This window comes from Littorina saxatilis, linkage group LG2, assembly GCF_037325665.1.
Source record: "Littorina saxatilis isolate snail1 linkage group LG2, US_GU_Lsax_2.0, whole genome shotgun sequence".
In the NCBI taxonomy this organism is placed as follows: Eukaryota; Metazoa; Mollusca; class Gastropoda; order Littorinimorpha; family Littorinidae; genus Littorina; species Littorina saxatilis.
In genome coordinates, this window is record NC_090246.1 from 61,720,554 (window position 1) to 61,742,462 (window position 21,909).

The 21,909-nt window shown below is 41.1% G+C and overlaps 1 protein-coding gene, 1 long non-coding RNA gene and 2 other non-coding genes across 4 annotated transcripts in view; 2 read left to right on the forward strand and 2 right to left on the reverse strand.

The window, feature by feature from the left end:
- The window catches only part of LOC138959448 (transcription factor Sp9-like), a 45,664-nt gene extending 43,131 nt beyond the window's left edge, over positions 1-2,533 (reverse strand). The window contains exon 1 of the mRNA XM_070330948.1: positions 2,128-2,533. Coding sequence (XP_070187049.1) covers positions 2,128-2,148 — 21 coding nt within the window. The 5' untranslated portion in view covers positions 2,149-2,533. The remainder of the gene's footprint in view (positions 1-2,127) is intronic.
- Positions 1-21,909, reverse strand: part of LOC138959462 (uncharacterized) — a 381,943-nt gene that overhangs the window by 159,120 nt on the left and 200,914 nt on the right. The window lies entirely within an intron of this gene.
- On the forward strand, positions 8,856-8,928 carry Trnaa-agc (transfer RNA alanine (anticodon AGC)). Its single transcript has one exon. It is a non-coding gene; the product is annotated as a tRNA-Ala (tRNA).
- Trnaa-agc (transfer RNA alanine (anticodon AGC)) lies at positions 9,333-9,405 on the forward strand. The gene has a single exon. It is a non-coding gene; the product is annotated as a tRNA-Ala (tRNA).

A 21,909-nucleotide genomic window follows, 5' to 3' on the forward strand; every position in this document is an offset into this window, starting at 1 on the left:
ATGTTGACAATGCAAGATTAAATATGTTACAAGGATGCACGGTAAGCAGATTTTGTTTTAATATATAAAGTGAGTGTATATCCGTGCATATTAAAAGAGGGTATATATGTAAGTATATCAAAATAAATAGTATATTGTGGTCTTGTTACGTCCAACACTATAATTATCCGTGTAATGGTAATGTATTTTTTCGGACCAAAATAATATACGCGTTCGTGACCAAATTAGTTTTCTTTTTATTGCTGTTTCATGATTCAGATGAATCCCATCTTGCTTAAAAGAAATATATAGAGTAAGCCAACCGCGTTCACATTTTATTTCTGTTTTGTGTTGGCGATGAATACAGATTGTATCAGGCGTCTCAATAAGCACGTTAGTGCACGCAGAGCTAAATAACCTTATTGACAGTTTACCCCATAAACAAACGCATCAATTGTTTTGTCGGGCATGCATGAAAACTGCTTGAAGCCTATTGCACCATCATTCATTAAATAATAGATTTTTGTGCAGAGAACTTGTTTGTGGCGGAAATTCGATCAGTGTGCGCTTCACATCCTACTGCAGTCTCTGCAAGCAGAATCGATAATTCCACTTCTGCGCAAAAATAAATCGAATTCACTTAATTAGACTTTTTTTCTCTAAAATTCTATACGGTATTTTTGCATCAGGCGCCGTCTTTCATTTGCAGGAGAGAATGTATGGGTTGCGTTGAAGCGGTGTAATTTATAGCTATCAGCTTGCTTGATAACTTTGCCCACAAATAAAAAGTACATGTAACTGTCATTTTGTATACTAAAGGTAGTCTTTTTGAAATTTTAGATTTTAAAAATTCAATTAGACACAGTGTATATTGGCCAAGTTTTTAAAGACACTTAAAACAAATTCAAAAGGGGAAGTTGACAAGTTTATATCTTAAAACCAGTGCAGGACATTTTGATCGATATACATTATACGTGTCTCTGACAGGTTAGATGCTATATAAGTCTTACTTCACCTTGGAATTGTAATGTGCTATGGTAACGGAGGAAATGTTAACTTTACTTTAGCGGGTTTGTGTCCATATCTGCATGGGGGTTATAGCCATAAACAGAGACAACTAGTCAATGTATGCATAAGGCGAAAACCTGTTTTTGTAGGGAATGTATCTTTTATGCATGGAAACGTCCTTTTCATGGGAAAGTGGCCATTATACTTACGAATCTGTATGTGTGTCAGTATACAAGGTTCGTGAGGTATAGATAATGCAAGAGTTCATCTAACAGTTTTTTCACATCCCATTGAACGAGGTTACTCCTTGGTTATACTAAAGAATGACACAAATAACACGATTCAAAAGGCTGCAGGATGCATGAGCTTTATGACCTGACCTTAGGCTAAGAATAATTTTCCACCAAAAAAACAAAACACGGTGGGGAGGGGGGGGGATCAAATTTACAGGTTAACAGCGTCGTAATTCGTCTGTATGTATATAATAATAACAAACAAGTAAACATGTATGGCATTATAATTGAAGCCTCTTGTAAGTCGATTACTGTTTTCTTTCCTTTCTTTTTTTCTTTTTTTCGTCCAATATTTTTCCAAACTTTCACAAAGGCGCGTTAGATAAAATCCATGGACACAGGAAGGATGGTATTCGGAACTGTCATAGTATTAAAATGTGGAAGTCATCACGAGTGTTCAAACCATAAGCAGGTATAAAAAAATGTATACACATGGAATCACGCGCACAGACAGCTATATATATGTGTTATACCTGTAATCAGCTTTTGATGTTGTTATTGTTTTTATCTACGTCCAGTGCTCTGTTTAAGCTCAGCAGCAAATCAGTTGAAACTGCAGGTTTAAACCACCTAAGTAAGACCGTGTTATCAATTCAAGTCTCGATGTGTCAGTTTAACAAGGATCGATCTCGGATGATCGATAAATAAAATTTCACACACCTTAAAAAAAGAAAGAAAGACAAGACTGCATGATTCGTTGTCAGTTGTTACGGCACTCAGGGTTAATAGGGCACAAACCAAGAATGCGTCACACACAAAAAAAAACCACAAATCACACACTGGTGACTTTTCAGGGGAACAACACAGGTAAGTATATTGACACAAGACAATTAAGGTGCACACTCACCCCCAGCAAAGTTGTAGCCATGTTCCGACTAAACCCCCGGACCAGATCAGGTGTTAGTTGACAGTGTCAGACAACAACAGGACTGACAGACAACAGAGTATTAAGACAACAACCTCTGGAAGCAACTGGTCTCAAGGTTTCCGAAGCAGTAACAGCAGCCGCAACAGCAGTAACAGCAGCAGTTGAAGAATCAGTAGTAGAAAGCAGGTGCGACTGCATGAAGAAGGCGTAGATGAGATACCGACGGCGAAGACTTCGCTATAGGATCACACGGATAAGCAGGCGCAAACCTTGCACACTAACTCCCAAATGTCCACTTGCGAACAGTAACAATAACGCAAGAAAAAACTGTCGACTTGTCAGTCTGTGGAGGCAACACAACAAGAGTGGGCTTCAGCTTTGGTTGTAACTGAATAAACTCACTGAGTCGCGCGGTCAGCACGGCTGAAATGTTTTCTGATCGCTCGGACACGCCCCCGAAGCGCGCCCCCTCGTCAGCGAACGGCCGCCATCGCCGCGCTCTCAGCCAATGAAAACCGCCCTCTCTGCATGATTGATTGAGCGCTACTCTACAATCATGGTCTACCTCGGCCAGACTCCAAAGAGGGCTGGTCCCAGTGGGAGGGAAGGGGGGTGTCCGGGGGTGGGCTTGACAGATTCTAAACTGTCGGCGGTGACAATTCGGTGCCGAATTTGAGGCGTTCTGGCTTTGTTTTCTAGAATTACACACCGAGAAAATGTGGCGGAGCTGCAGGAAGGGGGTGATGCTACCCCCCTCCTCTTTGAGTTGTAATCTCCTGTTTACTGAAGCTAGATGAACGAGAGAAATGAACATCGGACACACTTCTTCTTTTAGCTTGTTTCTCTCAAACTTGTTAGGGGAGTGTGTTGCTTGTCTCAAGTTGTTTGGCTTGGGATTGTTTTTCCTTCGTGTGAGACGAGAAGATTGAAGATCAGTTAATTCGCTTGTTTTCGGATGAAAAGCTGCTGCTGCAGGATGATTCATATTGAGGAAATAATGCCTAATGAGCGTTGCGTAACAATATCTGCTATGATTAAACCAGCGAGTTTTTGTTTTATCATCTTCTGAATGTATTTTGGGTTGCTGGGGGTGTCGAATTACTGCAGACTGATTTGTTTTTTTGTCAGACACTCTGGGAAGAAAAATAAAAGTTTAGATTTTGTTTTTGTTTATCTTTTTCTTTAACGGTCAACATTTGCACGCATAAAATATCCCCTAAATGTTGAGGATAAATGCAAAAAGACAAACCATGAGCGTCACGTGAACACAATTTAGAGGCGGGGTATTGTGCATTGCAACTATTGAAATTTCTAGCAATGCTATATTTGTATATGAAAACTCGGCTTACGAACGCAATAACTTCTCAAACCTGAATTGAGTACAGGTGAAAGAACGATCCAGTACCAATACACATTCTGTTCTAAGCCAGTTCATGCAGTTTTCACTATTATGGAATATTGTTGTAAATATTTTTTTTTAACTACCACCCCTCGCTCAAACTATATATGTTTTAGACCCGTATATTGGCAGAGGTCGGTATTACATATTTTGCAATGAACGTGAATATTTGAAAATTATTATAGAAATTATTTCTTTGAGATTGCCAAATTACATGCTATAAAATACCGTTTCCGTTACATCCACTGACTGTTGAATACATCGTATAGTTTTGCTTCCTTTCTGTGTTATTGCTTATGTTATACTCATATCCTTTTTTTATCTCTCAGAGTACAGATGCTCATGCAGGATGTGTTGGGGTGAATTGTATGCACCTTGTTTTAACCTCCGCTCTCTCTCTCTCTCTCTCTCTTTTCTTTTTCTCTCTCTCTCTCGCTCTCCCTCTCTTCTTTTATTTCTCTCTCTCTCTCCCTCTCTCTGCCCCTCTCTCTTTAAAACCGCAAAAGATTGAACTGTAAATACCTGACTTGCATGGAATTCTAGTCAGACGCTGTTCGTGCTACTTGATGTACGTCAACTTTCGGATTCAGTTTCGATATTTGATCGAGTGAACAAATACCCCTCCCCAATCCACCCCACCTTTGCAATGGGCTCATAGCTTAAGCAAAAAACATTCTGACTTCTGACTTCTCTCTCTAGGATAGGATATGAATATAAAAACAAATTGGTAAGTGAAGGTTATATAGCTTTGGCTAGTTTTTACATACATAAATAAATGAATGAATGAATTAATTAATTAATTTAATAAAATACATAATTAAAGAATAAATAAAGAGAATTACGTCTTAATATAATTTCATATACTATGTATATATAACCGGTCATGATTATGTTTTCTTCGCATGCTTTTGAGGTTTTACTGAACTTGTATTCCACTATATAAATTCTAGTATTAAGAATATTAAAGCTACTTTAACTACGATCAGGTGCATTTTTTAAATTTTTTTTTAGAGGTTTAGTCTTCAGCTGGTTTGTTTTGTTTATTAGCCTGTGTGTTTATTATTTAATGTGTGTGTGTGTGTGTGTGTGTGTGTGTGTGTGTGTGTGTGTGTGTGTGTGTGTGTGTGTGTTTATGTGTGTGTGTTTATGTGTGTGTGTGTGTGTGTGTGTGTGTGTGTGTGTGTGTGTGTGTGTGTGTGTGTTTGTTTGCTTGTGTGTTTTGTTTGTTTCTTTGTTTCTTTGTTGATCGGGATCAATTCTTGACTAGTTTTATTGGTGAAAGAATACATTTGCAAGTATTTGCTGCGTTTTTCGTTTACAATCAGGTAAGTAATACTGACTAGCGTGTCAGCACCGGATTGTGAACTAATACTATCTGATCTGTACGGTGACCGCTTGTCTCACTCCTCTCACTGATGTCAAAGACTAGTCAGGTATACGCTTTCTTGTACATTTTTGTTGTTGTCTGTTACCGTCAACATTGATGCCAAAGGTGCCAGTGAAGACAGTCAGCTTAATCCAGACCCTGCATACCTTCGCAGTAAATGCTGCCAGCTATAGAGGGGGACATTCTCACGATGTCAAATCCCCTTGCTGAAAGAGTATGTTGAAATAATCCAACAGCTTCTCGAACTCTGCTCGCGCGAGACTGATAAATGACGATCACGTTGACAGGCGTGAGAACAGGTGTTGGAACAGCGCTGAGCTCGCCGAGACAACACGCGCAGTCCAAAAACAATCAGCACGATTTCTTCAGCAGTCAACACTTCCGACGTCACGGCCAACCGACAAATGAAAACACTCCGTTGAGTCGGAGAGAGGTTTTTGACGACGCTTCGCATCGATGCGCATCACTTGACGACCTAACAAAAAAGGCACAATGTTTCTTTTTCAGTGATGGGTGCTTGGCTGAGTTTTGGAATAGGCCTTTGCAATTTAATTCGTGAACGTATGCCAGCGTTGTCCGTTGTTACACGTGCATAGAACGTAACTCGCGCGACGGTGCGTGTACTTATTCATGCACATGCACACAGACACAAACATAAAATGAAACGAGAGCAAAATTGATAAAAGAAAATAATCAACAAAAACTATACTTTGGCCGCCTTGCAGGAAAAGGTTCTATTGACAGAATATAGAGAGTCAGACATTTCATTTATATTTCTTTTTAGGCTATATTTAGATGTCAAGACTTCATATGCTTGAGAATTAATTGCCAAAAGAAAAAATAAACCAATCTGCCAATGGAGAACATTGTTTACATATAAACAAATATTATGACTTTGAGAGAAAGCAAATCGAAAATGGCATTCGCACTTACACATTTATACTCAGAGGTGAAACGTTCACATTGACGTTGCATCTCCAACTTCAATTCAGATTACTTTATAGATTTAGCGTCCGTTTTCTCTTTGGCTATATTACTTATACGCAGCGCACCATTATTTTCAAAACTCCGTTTCGGATACATGGAATAGGCCTACATCATATAAGAAGATACGCGAGTAAAAAAGTTTGAGGTGCCGTGAATAAGCCCACTCGTTGGTTTAAAACGATTGTCCCTCAACGGGACCTGCGAACGATGGCAGCCGACGGCAGAAACAGAAAAGAACAAGAGAAATACAAACAGCAGTGTTCAACTCATTTCCTCACAGCACCCGAGGTGGCGGTGAGGTTCAGTGGTTTCACGGATTACGAGTCTCCAATGACATCTCAGCTTCTATCGCCCATCGCCATCAACATCAATACACGAACACGAGGCGAGAACGCGACAGATAAACGATCAAAGCGCTGCAGGCTCTACCATTGCATCAGGGGAGCCGTTCATTCAACGGAACAGGTCGATCGGCAGGTCTCAGTTTTCTAACACTAACAGCAAGCCCGCGACTGAGGTGTCGCAGTCAATTTCTTCACAATGCCCTCTTTGCCTGCGGTCCATTTCTGAGACGGATGAGTCTGATTCTTCGGATCGACATTCGACCTCGCTCTTCCTCTGCTCCGGTTTGATTAAAGCACTAATTAACAGCCTCTTATCTCCCCTCGATAATCGCGAAATTAGCACTCTGATGTTGCGCCGCCGTAAACCCGACCTGCGCACAAATCTCGTGACCGAGGCGCTACCTAAGTTGCGGGATGATAACCGATGGTGGTTTTCGAATCAGTTCGTGTTAAGAACGAGATAGGAGTGATGGATGTAGCGAAAGATGCACCCTGTCGTTGCACAAGATAGAGATGGTATAACCGCTGATATCTGCTACATTTCGCCCATTTGCAAAGCGATTCGCTCCTTTAGCTAAAGATAATCGACCAAACCGTAGGGAGGTTGTGAAACTGAAAGCCGTTTCTGACGAGAGGTCGTGTGTCGACGAAAGACGGCGCTCAGAATCATAAAAGTCACCTCCAGTTTGTCACAATTGTCATCGTTGAATAATGTTCTCCAAGGGACTCGGCAACGCTTCCTTAATTCCTTGTTTGTCTGTATGTTTGATGATTTTTGTTTTGTCAAAGAAAAGATAGGTAAAAGAAACAAAGGCCCACCATTAAATCGTAATCTTTGTTTAATGGAATTCTGTTTCTTCAAGACCTGCATGCAGTTTCTTGTCAACTGCAATAAAGTGACCCCCCAAAATAAGATAAAATACAAAATAAAATAGGATAAAAAGGGCACTTTCTGCCGTCAAAGTTCATGTACCATAAATCCACGAGCCATACATACTTTCGTTGTCAACACACATTTTATACATTCAACAACAAATAAAACCCAATGCAATTTGTGCACTTTTGAAAACAAACTTGAAGAATGAAAGGTGTGGACTCGGACGGGAAGAGAGGGAGCGGCTTTCGAAGTAACAACAACAACAACAACAACAACAACAACAACAACAACAACAACAACAACAACAACAACAACAACAACAACAACAACAAAAACAAAAACAAAAACAAAAACAAGAAGATAAAAAAGGTCAGATACCTAAGCTTTTCGAACAAACATTTTCTGTCAGTACAAAACTTTAGGGCATCATTCTGTCGACTTAGCTAATATAAGCTGCATGATTGAAATGTTGTAAAATTAATGTATTAACACTTCGTGTCCCGAATAGTCACTACAACTTCAATGAAATCAAAACCGAAACGAAACGTAACAAAATGAAATGGGCAAAAAAGGACGGAAAGAAAAGAAGAAAAAACAAGTCGCGTTAGGCGAAATAACTACATTTAGTCAAGCTGTGGAACTCACAGAATGAAACTGAACGTAGTCCGCCGCTAGTGCAAAAGGCAGTGAAAGTGACGAGCCAGTTTGGCGCGGTAGCGGTTGCGCTGTGCTTCATAGCACGCTTTACTGTACCTCTCTTCGTTTTAACTTTCTGAGCGTGTTTTTTAATCCAAACATATCATATCTATATGTTTTTGGAATCAGGAACCGACAAGGAATAAAATGAAAGTGTTTTTAAATTGATTTCGAAAATTTAATTTTGATCATAATTTTTACATTTTTAATTTTCAGAGCTTGTTTTTAATCCAAATATAACATATTTATATGTTTTTTGAAATCAGGAAATGATGAAGAATAACATGAACGTAACCTTGGATCGTTTTATAAAAACTTTGTTTTTTTTACAATTTTCATATTTTTAATGACCAAAGTCATTAATTAATTTTTAAGCCACCAAGCTGAAATGCAATACCGAAGTCCGGCCTTTGTCGAAGATTGCTTGGCCAAAATTTCAATCAATTTGATTGAAAAATGAGGGTGTGACAGTGCCGCCTCAACTTTTACAAAAAGCCGGATATGACGTCATCAAAGACATTTATGGAAAAAAAGAAAAAAAAACCTCCGGGGATATCATTCCCAGGAACTCTCATGTCAAATGTCATAAAGATCGGTCCAGTAGTTTAGTCTGAATCGCTCTACACACACACACTCACAGACACACAGACACAGACACACACACACACACACACACACACACACACACACACACACACACACACACACACACACATACACCACGACCCTCGTCTCGATTCCCCCTCTACGTTAAAACATTTAGTCAAAACTTGACTAAATATAAAAAGAAAGAAAGAAAACAAAAACGCAAGGCAAACCCAGGCAAACCCAGGCAAACCAAGTTAAACCAAACCAAGTTAAACCAAACCAAGTTAAACCAAACCAAACTAAAACCGTAAAGTAAGCTATTTTTAATTTTATGACTCGTGACTTGGTCGCACAGTGCTGATTTCATACAAATAACTAAGCCTATTCTGAAAAGTTCTTCTGACGGGGAAATTTGTTGTTAAAGGAGAAGGGGATGTAGCTCAGATGGTAGAGCGCTCGCTTAGCATGTGAGAGGTACGGGGATCGATACCCTGCATCTCCAAGCCTTTTTTTCCCTCGGAATAATCATTGTACTTCATAATCCCGTGTCTAAATTTTTCTTGCTCCTTTTTCACTTCTTTTTTTATTTTATTTCATTAAGAATAAGAATGATAATGAACACTTATCAAACGCCCGTTCTCACCAAGCTCACGGCGATGTTGAATAACAAAACACACACACACACACACACACACACACACACACACACACACACACACACACACACACACACACACACACACACACACACACAGAGGATGTTTGCCTGTGCTTGCCGTTATATTCCATTTCTTGACTCGTGACTTGGTCGAACAGTGAGACTTCATACAAATAACAAGGCATATTCTGACGAAAACTCTTCTGACGAGGAAATATTGTTGTTCACTGTACAGTACCTCAGAAGAAGGGGATGTAGCTCAGATGGTAGAGCGCTCGCTTAGCATGTGAGAGGTACGGGGATCGATACCCTGCATCTCCAAACGTTTTTTTTTCTCTTTGTCTAATGATCAGTGTCCCTTTTTACAGTGCATGACACGAAAAACAGAAGAAAAAAACAGATTATTTTATATATATTTTTTTTCTTTTCTTTTCTTTTTACATTTAGTCAAGTTTTGACTAAATGTTTTAACATAGACGGGGAATCGAGACGAGGGTCGTGGTGTATGTGTGTGTGTGTGTGTGCGTCTGTCTGTGCGTGGTGTGTGTGTGTGTGTGTGTGTGTGTGTCTGTGTGTCTGTCTGTGCTTGTGTGTGTGTGTGTAGAGCGATTCAGACTAAACTACTAGACCGATAAAACAGAAGAAAAAAACAGACTATTTTATATTTGTTTCTTTTTCTTTTCTTTTCTTTTTACATTTGGTCAAGTTTTGACCAAATGTTTTAACATAGAGGGGAAATCGAGACGAGGGTCGTGGTGTGTGTGTGTGTGTGTGTGTGTGTGTGTGTGTGTGTGTGTGTGTGTGTGTGTGTGTGTGTGTGTGTGTGTCTGTGCGTGTGTGTGTGTGTAGAGCGATTCAGACTAAACTACTAGACCGATAAAACAGAAGAAAAAACCAGATTATTTTATATATTTTTTCTTTTTCTTTTCTTTTTACATTTAGTCAAGTTCTGACTAAATGTTTTAAGATAGACCGGGAATCGAGACGAGGGTGGTGGTGTATGAGTGTGTGTGTGTGTGTGTGTGTGTGTGTGTGTGTGTGTGTGTGTGTGTGTGTGTGTGTGTGTGTGTGTGTGTGTGTGTGTGTGAGTGTGTGTGTGTCTGTGCGTGTGTGTGTGTAGTGCGATTCAGACCAAACTACTGGACCGATCTTTATGAAATTTGACATGAAAGTTCCTGGAAATGATATCCCCGGATGTTTTTTTTTCTTTTTTTCGATAAATATCTTTGATGACGTCATATCCGGCTTTTTGTAAAAGTTGAGGCGGCACTGTCACACCCTCATTTTTCAATCAAATTGATTGAAATTTTGGCCAAGCAATCTTCGACGAAGGCCGGACTTCGGTATTGCATTTCAGCTTGGTGGCTTAAAAATTAATTAATGACTTTGGTCATTAAAAATCTGAAAATTGTAAAAAAATAAAAAAAATTTATAAAACGATCCAATTTTACGTTCATCTTATTCTTCATTATTTTCTGATTCCAAAAACATATAAATATGTTATATTTGGATTAAAAACAAGCTCTGAAAATTAAAAATATAAAAATTATGATCAAAAAACACTTTCATCTTATTCCTTGTTGGTTCCTGATTCCAGGAAGTGGAATTTTACGTGTATGACCGTTTTTACCCCGCCATTAAGGCAGCCATACGCCGCTTTCGGAGGAAGCATGCTGGATATTTTCGTGTTTCTATAACCCACCGAACTCTGACATGGATTACAGGATCTTTTCCGTGCGTACTTGGTCTTGTACACACGTGAGTGTACACACGAAGTGGCATAAGCCACTTGCAGGTCTGCACATAAGTTGACCTGGGAGATCGAAAAAATCTCCACACTTAACCCACCAGGCGGCCGCGACCGGGATTCGAACCCTCGACCTTCCAATTAAGAGGCCGACGTCTTACCACCCCGCCACAGCGCCCGTCGTATATAGATATGATATGTTTGGATTAAAAAAAAAAACACGCTCAGAAAGTTAAAACGAAGAGAGGTACAGAAAAGCGTGCTATCCTTCTCAGCACAACTACTACCCCGCTCTTCTTGTCAATTTCACTGCCTTTGCCACGAGCGGTGGACTGACGATGCTACGAGTATACGGTCTTGCTGAAAAACTGCATTGCGTTCAGTTTCATTCTGTGAGTTCGACAGCTTGACTAAATGTTGTATTTTCGCCTTACGCGATTTGTTTCTTGTTACTTTCAGTCATGTTAACATTGCAAGTAGGCCTACTGTTCTCTTTTCATAAATATCTGTATAAGGCTAGAAAATAAAACCTTTCATTGAAAGAAAATACATACAAAGGACAGTACATACAAAGGATTGTACTCGTGACTTGGTTGAACAGTGCGACTTCATATAATTAAGCCTATTCTGACGAACATTCTTCTGACGGAGAAAGTTTGTGGTTAAATCCTCTACCAGGAGAGGGGGTATGTAACTCAGATGGCTCAGAGCTCAGAGCTCCAAACTATTTTTCTCTTTGTCTAATGATCAGTGTGCCTTTTTATAGTGCATGTTTACGCATACAACAAAACAAGTAAAACTGAAAAAAACATAGATTATTTAATAGTGTGTGTTGTTGTATTGTCCTGTGTTTGTTCTTGTGTCTTTTAGTCATGTTCAAATTGCAGCAACTGTTCTCTTTTCGTAAATATTTGTATAAGGCTAGAAAATCAAACCTTTCATTGAAAGAAAATACATACAAGGGATTGTACTCGTGACTTGGTCGAACAGAGGGCGACTTCATATAACTAAGCCTATTCTGACGAACATTCTTCTGACGGAGAAACTTTGGGGTGAAATCCACACGCTTGACGCAGAAGGGGATGTAGCTCAGATGGTAGAGCGCTCGCTTAGCATGTGAGAAGTACGGGGATCGATACCCTGCATCTCCAAACTTTTTTCTCTTTGTCTAAAGATCAGTGTGCCTTTTGCTTTGCATGTTTACGCATAAAACAAAACAAGTAAAAAAACCAACTGATTTATTCTATAGTGTTTATGGGTTTGTTTTTTTCCTGTGTTCAATTTTTAATTTTTGTTTAACATCGCAGCAACTGTTTTCTTTTCGTAAATATCTGTATAAGGCAAGAAAATCAAACTTTTAATTGAAAAAAACCTGTATCTGGTCAGCAGTATCATGTTAACGTATTACATAGACAGTCTGGAGTAATGTGTAGGCTGAATGTATAATGGATATAAAATACAGGAGAGAAAACAACAACAACAACAACAACAACAACAACACCACCACCACCACCACCACCACCACTACCACCACCACCACCAACAACAACAACAATGATATTATGAAGACATTATCCAGCAACAAAACGAGGGAAATAAAGTTTAAACAATTTGAAATAGATCATGCTGCCAGTAACAGTTACTGTTTAGGACATGACGAACAAGGAGATAGGGCCCATTTAACTTTTTAAAAATCCCTCTAAACAATCATGTAAACCACCACAGATCTGCCATTCTTTTACATGAGATAACAACATCCTTCCACTCAAACACGAACCAACAATCTACAGCTTAGTTGCTTCCTGTGCAGTGTGGTGAATTTTAGCTGAATGAATTTTTGTAAATGACATTTATGTCAATTTGCAGATTAATTTAGCCAAAACTACCACCCTTCAAGTTTAGCGGAAGCGGATAGGCTGTAGATATCGGTATATGGCATGCAGAGTGGCTCGGAATGATGTTTTAATTTGATTAATTATTCCGGACAGATCTGTAGTGGCTGACTTTATCGTTTACATATGAAATAGTATACCCTTTTTATATACGAGTAAGAAAAAATAAAGTAAACTCAAAACGACAGCAGGAGCAGAAACGCACAAAAGAGATTTGTAACAATTGTACACTTTGTTGTGTCATTTGGAATGTCTCACCTTGTTCATGACAAGACACGATTACAAATAATCCAAAAAATTTTGATAGCAAGAAAAAAAAAATTAAGAAACAAAGAAACAAATGAAAGAGAGAGAGAGAAAAAAAGAAACAAACAAACAAACAAACAAACAAAAGAGAATAAGAAAGAAGAAAAGAAAGAAAGAAAGTAAGAAAGAAAGAAAGACACGGAAAAAAAGACAGGCAGACAGACAGACAAACAGAAGAAGAAAGAACAGAAATTCATCAAACGCTGACGAAGATCCTCTTCACGAGCTAGAGCTTCAAACGCTTGGCAACAGATTTGTTGCCACTTGTGTTGCCCCACCCCCTCCTTTTCTCCGCAACTCTTTCAGGAGCGTCGGATAATGGACAATCCTCAGTGACCTCTTGACGTAATGAGTTCTAAGCATCAGCAACCTCTTTACTGTGTTAACACGGAACGGGTACAACAGCAGGAGGTCGTCAAGACGTCTTTGAGGAACCTCAAAACTCAGCAGGACATATTGGCGCTTTTTCGCCTGTAAAAAGGTGACATGTGTTACATGATGACGTCACGGTGTTTTGCATTATGCATTATGATGGTATCAACGGGTTAAATAAAGAAAATTCAAAGAAAGGTCAGAAGCACCGAAAATAAATAAACTTGTGCGGAAAAAAACCCAATCAAACTCACAGAAAGTTCTTTATTGCATTATTCTCTCCTATTGCTCGACAAGAACTTCGTTAAAGATACCTTCTTTCCAGCGTTAACGATCATGTACATGCAGCACCTCAGATCTGTCCAGCTTTAAACAAGAGATAAGAGCATTCTTCCACTTACATGCACACATACAACAAATCAACACATTGGCTGCTTTTTGTGAAGACTGGAACATGTATGTGCATAACAAAGATTGAGGTTGGTGCATGTCAGTTACGAAATGAAGTCAACACAAAATATCCCACTCTACATATAATTATATAGAAAGTGCCCATGTTGTAGATTGTGTGTGTGTGTGTGTGTGTGTGTGAGTGTGTGTGTGTGTGTGTGTGTGTGTGTGTGTGTGTGCGTGCGTGTGTGTGTGTGTGTGTGTGAGTGTGTGTGTGTGTGTGTGCGTGTGTGTGTGTGCGTGCGTGTGTGTGTGTGTGTTTCAAAGTGGAAGGATGCTCTTACACCACTTAAACGCCTTGGGAGATCTACTGTGGTCTACAAATCGTGAACACCTTTCACTTGGAGGGCCTTGCTTTAAAAATGATTAATGCAGGATCTGTTTGAACATAGTCTAAATATTGGTGATGTGCTTGAAGCATAATATAACGTGAAGTTTAGACCGATATACCGGAAAAGACACACGTGCAAACGTTCGTGATAATTAAAACAGCGGTACCTCCCAATTAAGCGTAGAACGATTGACATTGTAATCATGAACAATACCGATATTCAATTTATGACAAATATGACAGACGCAAATCCAGGCTATGACAGAATTGGTAGCAACACAGAACAACCCCCCACAAACCCCCATTACTCGCCACCAACCACCCACAAACAGCAGGCACCACGAGGAACACTCACGAAGCTGATTACACAACCGGTACCTCCCAACGCCCACCCAGCTACCCGCCCACCCCTTCAAGCCTCCAAGCCTCATCCTTCAGACGGGTACCCCCCTTCAGTAAACTTCTCTGCAGAACACACAACAACGTTTTCTCTATATCCAGAGTCTCCTCGCGGCGACCCTCTAAAAGACTCGGGACCATCCCCCCCCCCCACACTTTCTGTTTGTCCAGTGCTCCGTAAAAACGAGCGTCCAATGAATAGAGAAAGCATAGAGTGGACACCACTCGTTGGTCCACTGGCCTGTGATGTCCCGTGTCCTTCCCTTGCATAATGGCCAGCACGGCCGATGAAAGTGTCCACGCGCTTGACCGGCCACAGTGGACAGGACCCGCCAATTACCTGGCGGATTAGTCTCGACTTTGACCACCACCGTGTAGATCAGAACCGACTTGCCGAAACTACGGTTACGCTGCTGGTAGAAAATTGGCTGCGTTTTGGGAGAGCTGGGTTGGGTGGGTTGGGCTGGGAGTAGTCTTTTGGCTTGGTTAGTTCGTAGTTGTCATAAATGCTAGTCCAGAAGTGACTTAGTGCGAGGTAATGTGAAATAAGTTGAGTTTGGGGAGCTGGGTGGGTTGGGAGTAGTCTTTTAGCTGCTTGGTTAAACCGTAGTTGTTATAACCACTGGTCTACAAGTGACTCTGTGCGAGGAAATGTTTGGGGGGGGGGGGGGGGTTGAAACAAAGTATGCAGCGTGATTAGTCAGAATTCGCAGTCAACGGGTTTTTTTCTCATCATTCACTGGGTCTTTGGCCATTCTCATTCTGCATAAAAAGGTCTAATCAGCATGGTGTTGCATGCACGGTTTTCGCCTGAGGCGGCGTCCGCCAAATCAAGGTGTTCCAGAGTTGGCCTGCATTGCATAACAGAACAGAAAAATATGTATTTTGGGGCCATGTGTGAAGAAGTCCATTTGCTTAAAGGCAGAGTAAGCCTCCCGTAAACCATCACAGATACGGTCAGGCTTTTACACACAGTACAAACACCCTTTCATTTAAACACTCACCAATTGAGAACATCCTAGGTGCCCTCCGTAAAGAGCGAACAATTTTCAAAGAATTTATTTTTGCGTGGTTTATCTTACCCCTGATCCATCGTGAACCCGTGTGATCCAGTTTTCCCTTTTCACAATGCAGTCGTCATAGTTAGTCATTTGAATGCGACTCGACGTGAGCTTATCTACAAAAGCACGTTTTTTATGCACGAAACAACGGCTGTGGTTCACAAGAACTCTAGCGATGGCTTTTGACTGTTGAGAGGAACGGCGATTTGCACTGATAAAACCGTCGTCTGCCACGACCCTTGCGTGACCCTGCTTCCGGGCTTTTCTTTTTTTAAACTTTCACAACTTCGAATTGTTCTGATCTTGTCTTGATGAAAAACGAATTCTTTTATGATTAAAGAATGTTTGTGTAACAAGCTGTTAATTTATTATTTAGATTTTAAAAGTTAGGTCTAGCACCAAAACGAGGCGCCATTGTTGTAGAGGACCAAGTCCACGAAAATAAATTCTTGGAAAATGTCTCACGCTCGACAGAAAGCAGCCAGGATGTTCCCGTTCGGTGAGCGTTCAAATGGAAGTATGCTTGTACTGTATTTAGACGCTCGGGGAGCTCTGTGATGGTTTACGGGAGGCTTACTGTGCCTTTAACCAATGTCACTTAATCTTGATAGAATTAGAAATAGTATTCGATACTTTTGATTCACTAAGCGGGAATTCCCTAAACGTGTTTCAGAAAGAAAGAAAAACACATACAATCATACAAACAAGCAAACATACATACAAACAAACAAACATACAAACATACAAACATACAAACATACAAACATACAAACATACAAACAATAATCTACTACGCTCAGGAGTCCAACTTTCACGACAATTTTCACGAGCCTTCTCTCTTGTTAGCATGCATGCACTCACAGGCTGCAGATTAGGCAGATGATGCGGAGACAGAATTGGACAGTCACCAAACTACCATCCTCACTCCTCCATTCCTCTCTTTGAGGTCCGCCGCCCCAAAAGGTTGACGAGGTGGATGATGAAAGGATGAGGCCGCGGCGAGTCGTCAAGGGCGGCGCTGAGAGGCGAGAAAGGGAGGTAATCGACCACCTCTCTGGCACGCCCTAGGTGCAAATCTGTTTGTTTTCCTAGCACCCGGCGTGGACTGATGACTTCTTCACTGCACACCGTCGGTGGTCGTCACAGCGTTTAAACCTTTTCTCTCACTCGTCGTCAATTCAAAGCGTTTACATCTTTCCTCTCACTCGTCGTTAAAGCTTTTGAATCTTGTCTTTCGCTCGTCGTCAATTCAAAGCGGTTACATCTTCCCTCTCATTCGTCGTCAGTCAAAGCATTTGAATCTTTTCTTTCCCTCGTCGTCAAAGCAAAGATGTTACGTCAAAGCGAGTGAACCCATTCTCCGTCCGGAAGAGTTAAACCTTTCTCTCTTAAGTTTAGCAGTTAAAGACTCTAAGCCAAACCATTGTCACAGAATTCTATGCATTTTGTGGTAAGTTGTCGAAGAGTTAAACCGTTTCTTTGGCAATTCGTCAAAGAATCGAACCATTTTCACTAGATTTCGCTGTTTGTCAAAGAGAATGAATCTCTCTTCTCGCTGTTAGTCAGCGTGAATCGTTTATCTCGCTAGTTGTTATATTTAAACTATTTCTCTCGCTGTGTGTCATTTACGAGAGTTTGGAAGAAGCAAGCTGTGTTAAAGATAGTTTTCCGTTGAAAAGTATAGTCTTATGGGAAAGTTAGGCAATTTCCAAGTGCAATATTTGTGTGCCTTGTTTCCGAATTTGTTTTCCTAAACTGGGGCAAGTTACAAAAAGCGCATGAAATTATATACGCACGCCAGTGTTTGTGTCAAATAATCAGATTTCTAAATGTAGTTTTCATGCAATCATTTGGGCAGCGATGTCATGGTTGAGTTTTGCATGGTAAGCTTTTTTTTCTCTCGTAATTTTGAGTGCAAACCTCGAATTGTTATAACCTGAAATGAATCATTTTATTGTAATTCAGTCCTGTGTAGCACCTGTGACCAAAGTACCCAACAAAGCTTAATTTGCAAGCTTTGTTTTCAGAAATAAGGGCAATTGCAGACCTGTATAAGCATACATGCATAAATATTTGTTTTATTTCGTAGCCTAAACAGATCTGTGTTGGTTAACATGATAGTTTACTGGCGAAGGAAGGAAAGAACCTTTACCTCACGACCTCTCAGGTGCATGTTGAGCGCCAATATACACAAATTATATATCATATAATTATGCACATGCGTCAATCTCACAGACGCATTTAATTACCTCGCGACCTTTCAGGTGTGGAGCGCCAGTATACACAAATTATATATATTATATATCTATATATATATACGACTTGTGTGTGTGTGTGTGTGTGTGTGTGTGTGTGTGTGTGTGTGTGTGTGTGTGTGTGTGTGTGTCCGCGATGCACGCCCAAGGTTTTCGATGGATCTGTTTCAAATTTGGTGGGCATATTCAGGTAGACCCCGGACACAACCTGCTCGATGAGATATTTCAACACGTGCTCTCAGCGCGCAGCGCTGAACCGATTTTGGTTTTTCTCTGGATCCATTCCCAGTAACTCTTCCTTATCTTCTCCAGTGTTTTCAGCGTTTATCTCCCTTCCTTCGTGTGGCGTCAATCCATATTCCCGTTTCTATTTTTAGAAGGTCACTGTCGACAACGCTCAATCCATATTCCCGTTATACTATTTTTACTCTTCTCCAGTGTTTTGCACGTTTATCTCCCTTCCTTCGTGCGATGCGCCGGCGAAGCCGGCGTACACCCGGCAAAGCCGGGGGTATTCGGCTCGACTTCTTCCCGGCGAAGCCGTACCCGGCGAAGCCGTACCCGGCGAAGCGCGTATTCATCTAGTACATATATATATATGCACACGCGTCAATTTCATAAACGCAAACAACCGCATGTACGCGGCAAATCCCTTTGAACATAAATCTATACGCAGCAAAATGCAGCTACACCTACGGAAATGGACACAATTACATGTCATATAGGAAGCCGCGCGACAAAGAAATGACCAGATATACGAACCATTAGCACGTCGTTCACTTTGAGCGCGCGAACGTAGGCCTTCAAAATGACACAGCTGTGACGTGAGGCGACAATGTTATTAAGACGTAATTGGCGTATCAAACGAGTTTGATTGCACGGACATACACGTTCAATGAAATGGAAGCAAAAAACCGCGGGTATTAGTTCCAGGCATCGCGTGCAAAGTACCCACTTGTATAATTTTATATATACAGAATTCAAGAAACTCTTTTTCCTCTGCACCACTCCACACAATGATTATATTATTATAACATAATAATAATGTTATTTATATAACACTTGTATAACGGAAAAGCAAGATGATGACCGAAAGACAGAAGCTCGAACGACAAATGAATGAAAAGGGCGTGTCCAAAAACTCAATATTTTTTTTTCTTTCATTGTCTTGCTATTATTTATTTTGTTCATTCAGTACACCTTTAATCGGGCTTAACGTATTGTTCTGCATATTTTTTTCTTTTCTGATCTATCGTTCATGAATTCATAATTATCGCTTCGACCTTTTCTACTTCGATCCTCTGTCACTTTTGCACATGTACCAGCCTGAGTCTCGAGTGACATCTTCATATTCATTGACACTGTCTCGACGAGATACCACGCGATATCCTGGATGAACGGAGATGTAACTTATACATGCTTTTAATTTTTACATCCAGTCCTCACCCTATAGATAGGGTCAACTAAACTAGCATAGAACAGAAAAAAACCAATAAAATAACTAACTTTACAAATTATAACTGTACCTACAGTACCTATCTTAAAACATATTAATGAATGACCAGTCAGTGAACAAATTACTGACTCAAGCATAGTATATCATAGTATGATAAGTACAATTGTTATGAAAAAATGTCAATTTGTAACATAACTTGAATTGAGAGAGAGAGAGAGAGAGAGAGAGAGAGAGAGAGAGAGAAGGGGGGGGGGGAGAAAGGGGGGAGACAGACGCACACGCAAACAAACAGTTAAGGCACCCCCACCCTCACCCCCACACTACCGAAACTAAGGTTTGAAAAGTATTTCAGAGTGACATCCAAATGTCAAATTCCACGTTCGCTACGCCCACGATAATATAATGTCCCTGGATTTGTTTGTATTTTTGTTTCTTGATTTGAAGAACATCAATGCCAATAATAAAGAAATAAGTGGAGAAAGATTGCTGATTTTACTCACTCCAATTCGCCATAATTAGCCGTCTTCAAATATGACAGAGCTACCCGCCCCCCTCACCCCTCACCATCTCGAATCTGTATGTCTTCCTCTCTATTTCATTGTCTGTCTATCTGTCTGTCTATTTACCTGTCTCTGTCCGTCTTTCTAAAAAAACCAAAACGTCTTCGGTCAATCTTTAGCGCCTTGCATTTTCGTTCTCTATCTTTTCATTTATCTCTTAATGTTTTTTTGACCTTGCAATAATTATAACACGAGAATATTATACCCCTCCCCTCTCCAGTGCCTGCCTGTCTGTGTGTGTGCTTGTCTGTCTGTCTGTCTGTCTGTCTGTCTGTCTGTCTGTCTGTGTGTCTGTCTGTCTGTCTGTCTGTATGTCTGTCTGTATGTCTGTCTGTATGTCTGTGTCTCGGTCTATTCCTGTCTCTCCTTTCTCTCTCTCTCTCTCTCTCTCTCTCTCTCTCTCTCTCTCTCTCTCTCTCTCTCTCTCTCTTTATTTTCCCTCTTGCTTATTTTTTCCCCCTCTCTCTCAAAGCTTTTAGCTTCCTTCGCTGACTCCACTGACTCTAGCAGCTGCAAGTCGGACTGTCAGCGTGAGAGTCACAAAAACGTCCATGATGATAATGACCAGCTTGGCCGTCGCCATAACTACAGGCCTCGGCCCAACGTCTAGTTACGCCTGTCACACAAGCCACACGAGAAGGTGGGGGGAGGGGGGAGGTAGTAAGGAGAGAGGGAAGAGGCAGTGTAGGAGAACGAGGGATAAGGATGGGAGGAGGGGGGGGAGAGAGGATGTCATACAAACCACACGAGAAGGTGTGGAGGAGGGAGAGAGGGAGGGAGAGGAGGAGAACGAGGGAGAATGATGGGAAGGATGTCATACAAACCACACGAAAAGATCGAGACAGGGGAGGGAGGAGGGAGTGTGAGAAAGAGAGAGAGGGGGAGAGACTGGTAGTATAGAGGGAGCTGAGAGCCCACGGAACAAGGGATGGACGTCACACAAACCGCACGGGAAGGAGGACTGAGGAGGAGGAGGAGGGGGGTATTTGAGGGATAGGATGGGGAGCTGAGGCCCCTCCGGACAGGGGGCGGACGTCAGGACGCCGGGTCCAGCCCAGGGGCGGAGGGAGGCGGGTGGGGCGGTCTGGAACCCAGGGAAGATTGCCGCTAGACAATTTAGCCACGTGACCTCAAGGGCAGCAACTCCTCCTTTCGTCGTGCAAACAGCAGACGACAGACGTACACTATCGACTGTCGCCATTGATTCGAGAATGGTCGACTGAAGAAAAGGTCCTTTTCTTGGAAGAAAAAATGATTTCGGTCAATAGGATTACAATTAAAGAGTTAATTATCCTTTTATCTGATTTCCTTTTGAACTCTCGCTTTCGGTCTCTTTCTCTTAATCTCTGTCTTTGTCTTTTTGTCTGTCTGTGTCTTTCTCCGTCATTCAATGTCTCTGCCTCTGTATTCGTCTCTGTCTCTGTCTGTCTGTCTCCGTTTCTGTTTGTCTGTCTTTATGTCTTAATATATCTCTGTCTTTTTGTCTATTTATATGCCTTTGTGTCTCATTTTCTCACTGTCTCTGTCTCTCTCTGTCTCTGTCTTTATGTCTTTATATATCTCTGTCTTTTTGTCTATTTGTATGCCTTTGTCTCTCATTTTCTCCCTGTCTCTGTCTCTCTCTGTCTATGTCTCTGTGGCTCTCGCTGCGTCTATCTGTCTCTGTTTCTCTCACTAATACACACTCTCTCTCTCTCTCTCTCTCTCTCTCTCTCTATCTCTCTATCTGTCTGTCTGTCTGTCTGTCTGTCTGTCTGTCTGTCTGTCTGTCTCTGTCTGTCTGTCTGTCTGTCTGTCTGTCTGTCTGTCTGTCTCTCTCTCTCCCTCTCTCTCTCTCTCTCTCTCTCTCTCTCTAAGTTTTTACATTCACAGCTTTCTTTTGACAGTCTACAGGTCCCTAGAGTGCTGGAGTCAATTCAGGACTGCCAAAGCCCCATTCGTCCAAAACTTTCGATTGACAGTGCATTGAGGAGCGATATTACAAATGATCGGTGGC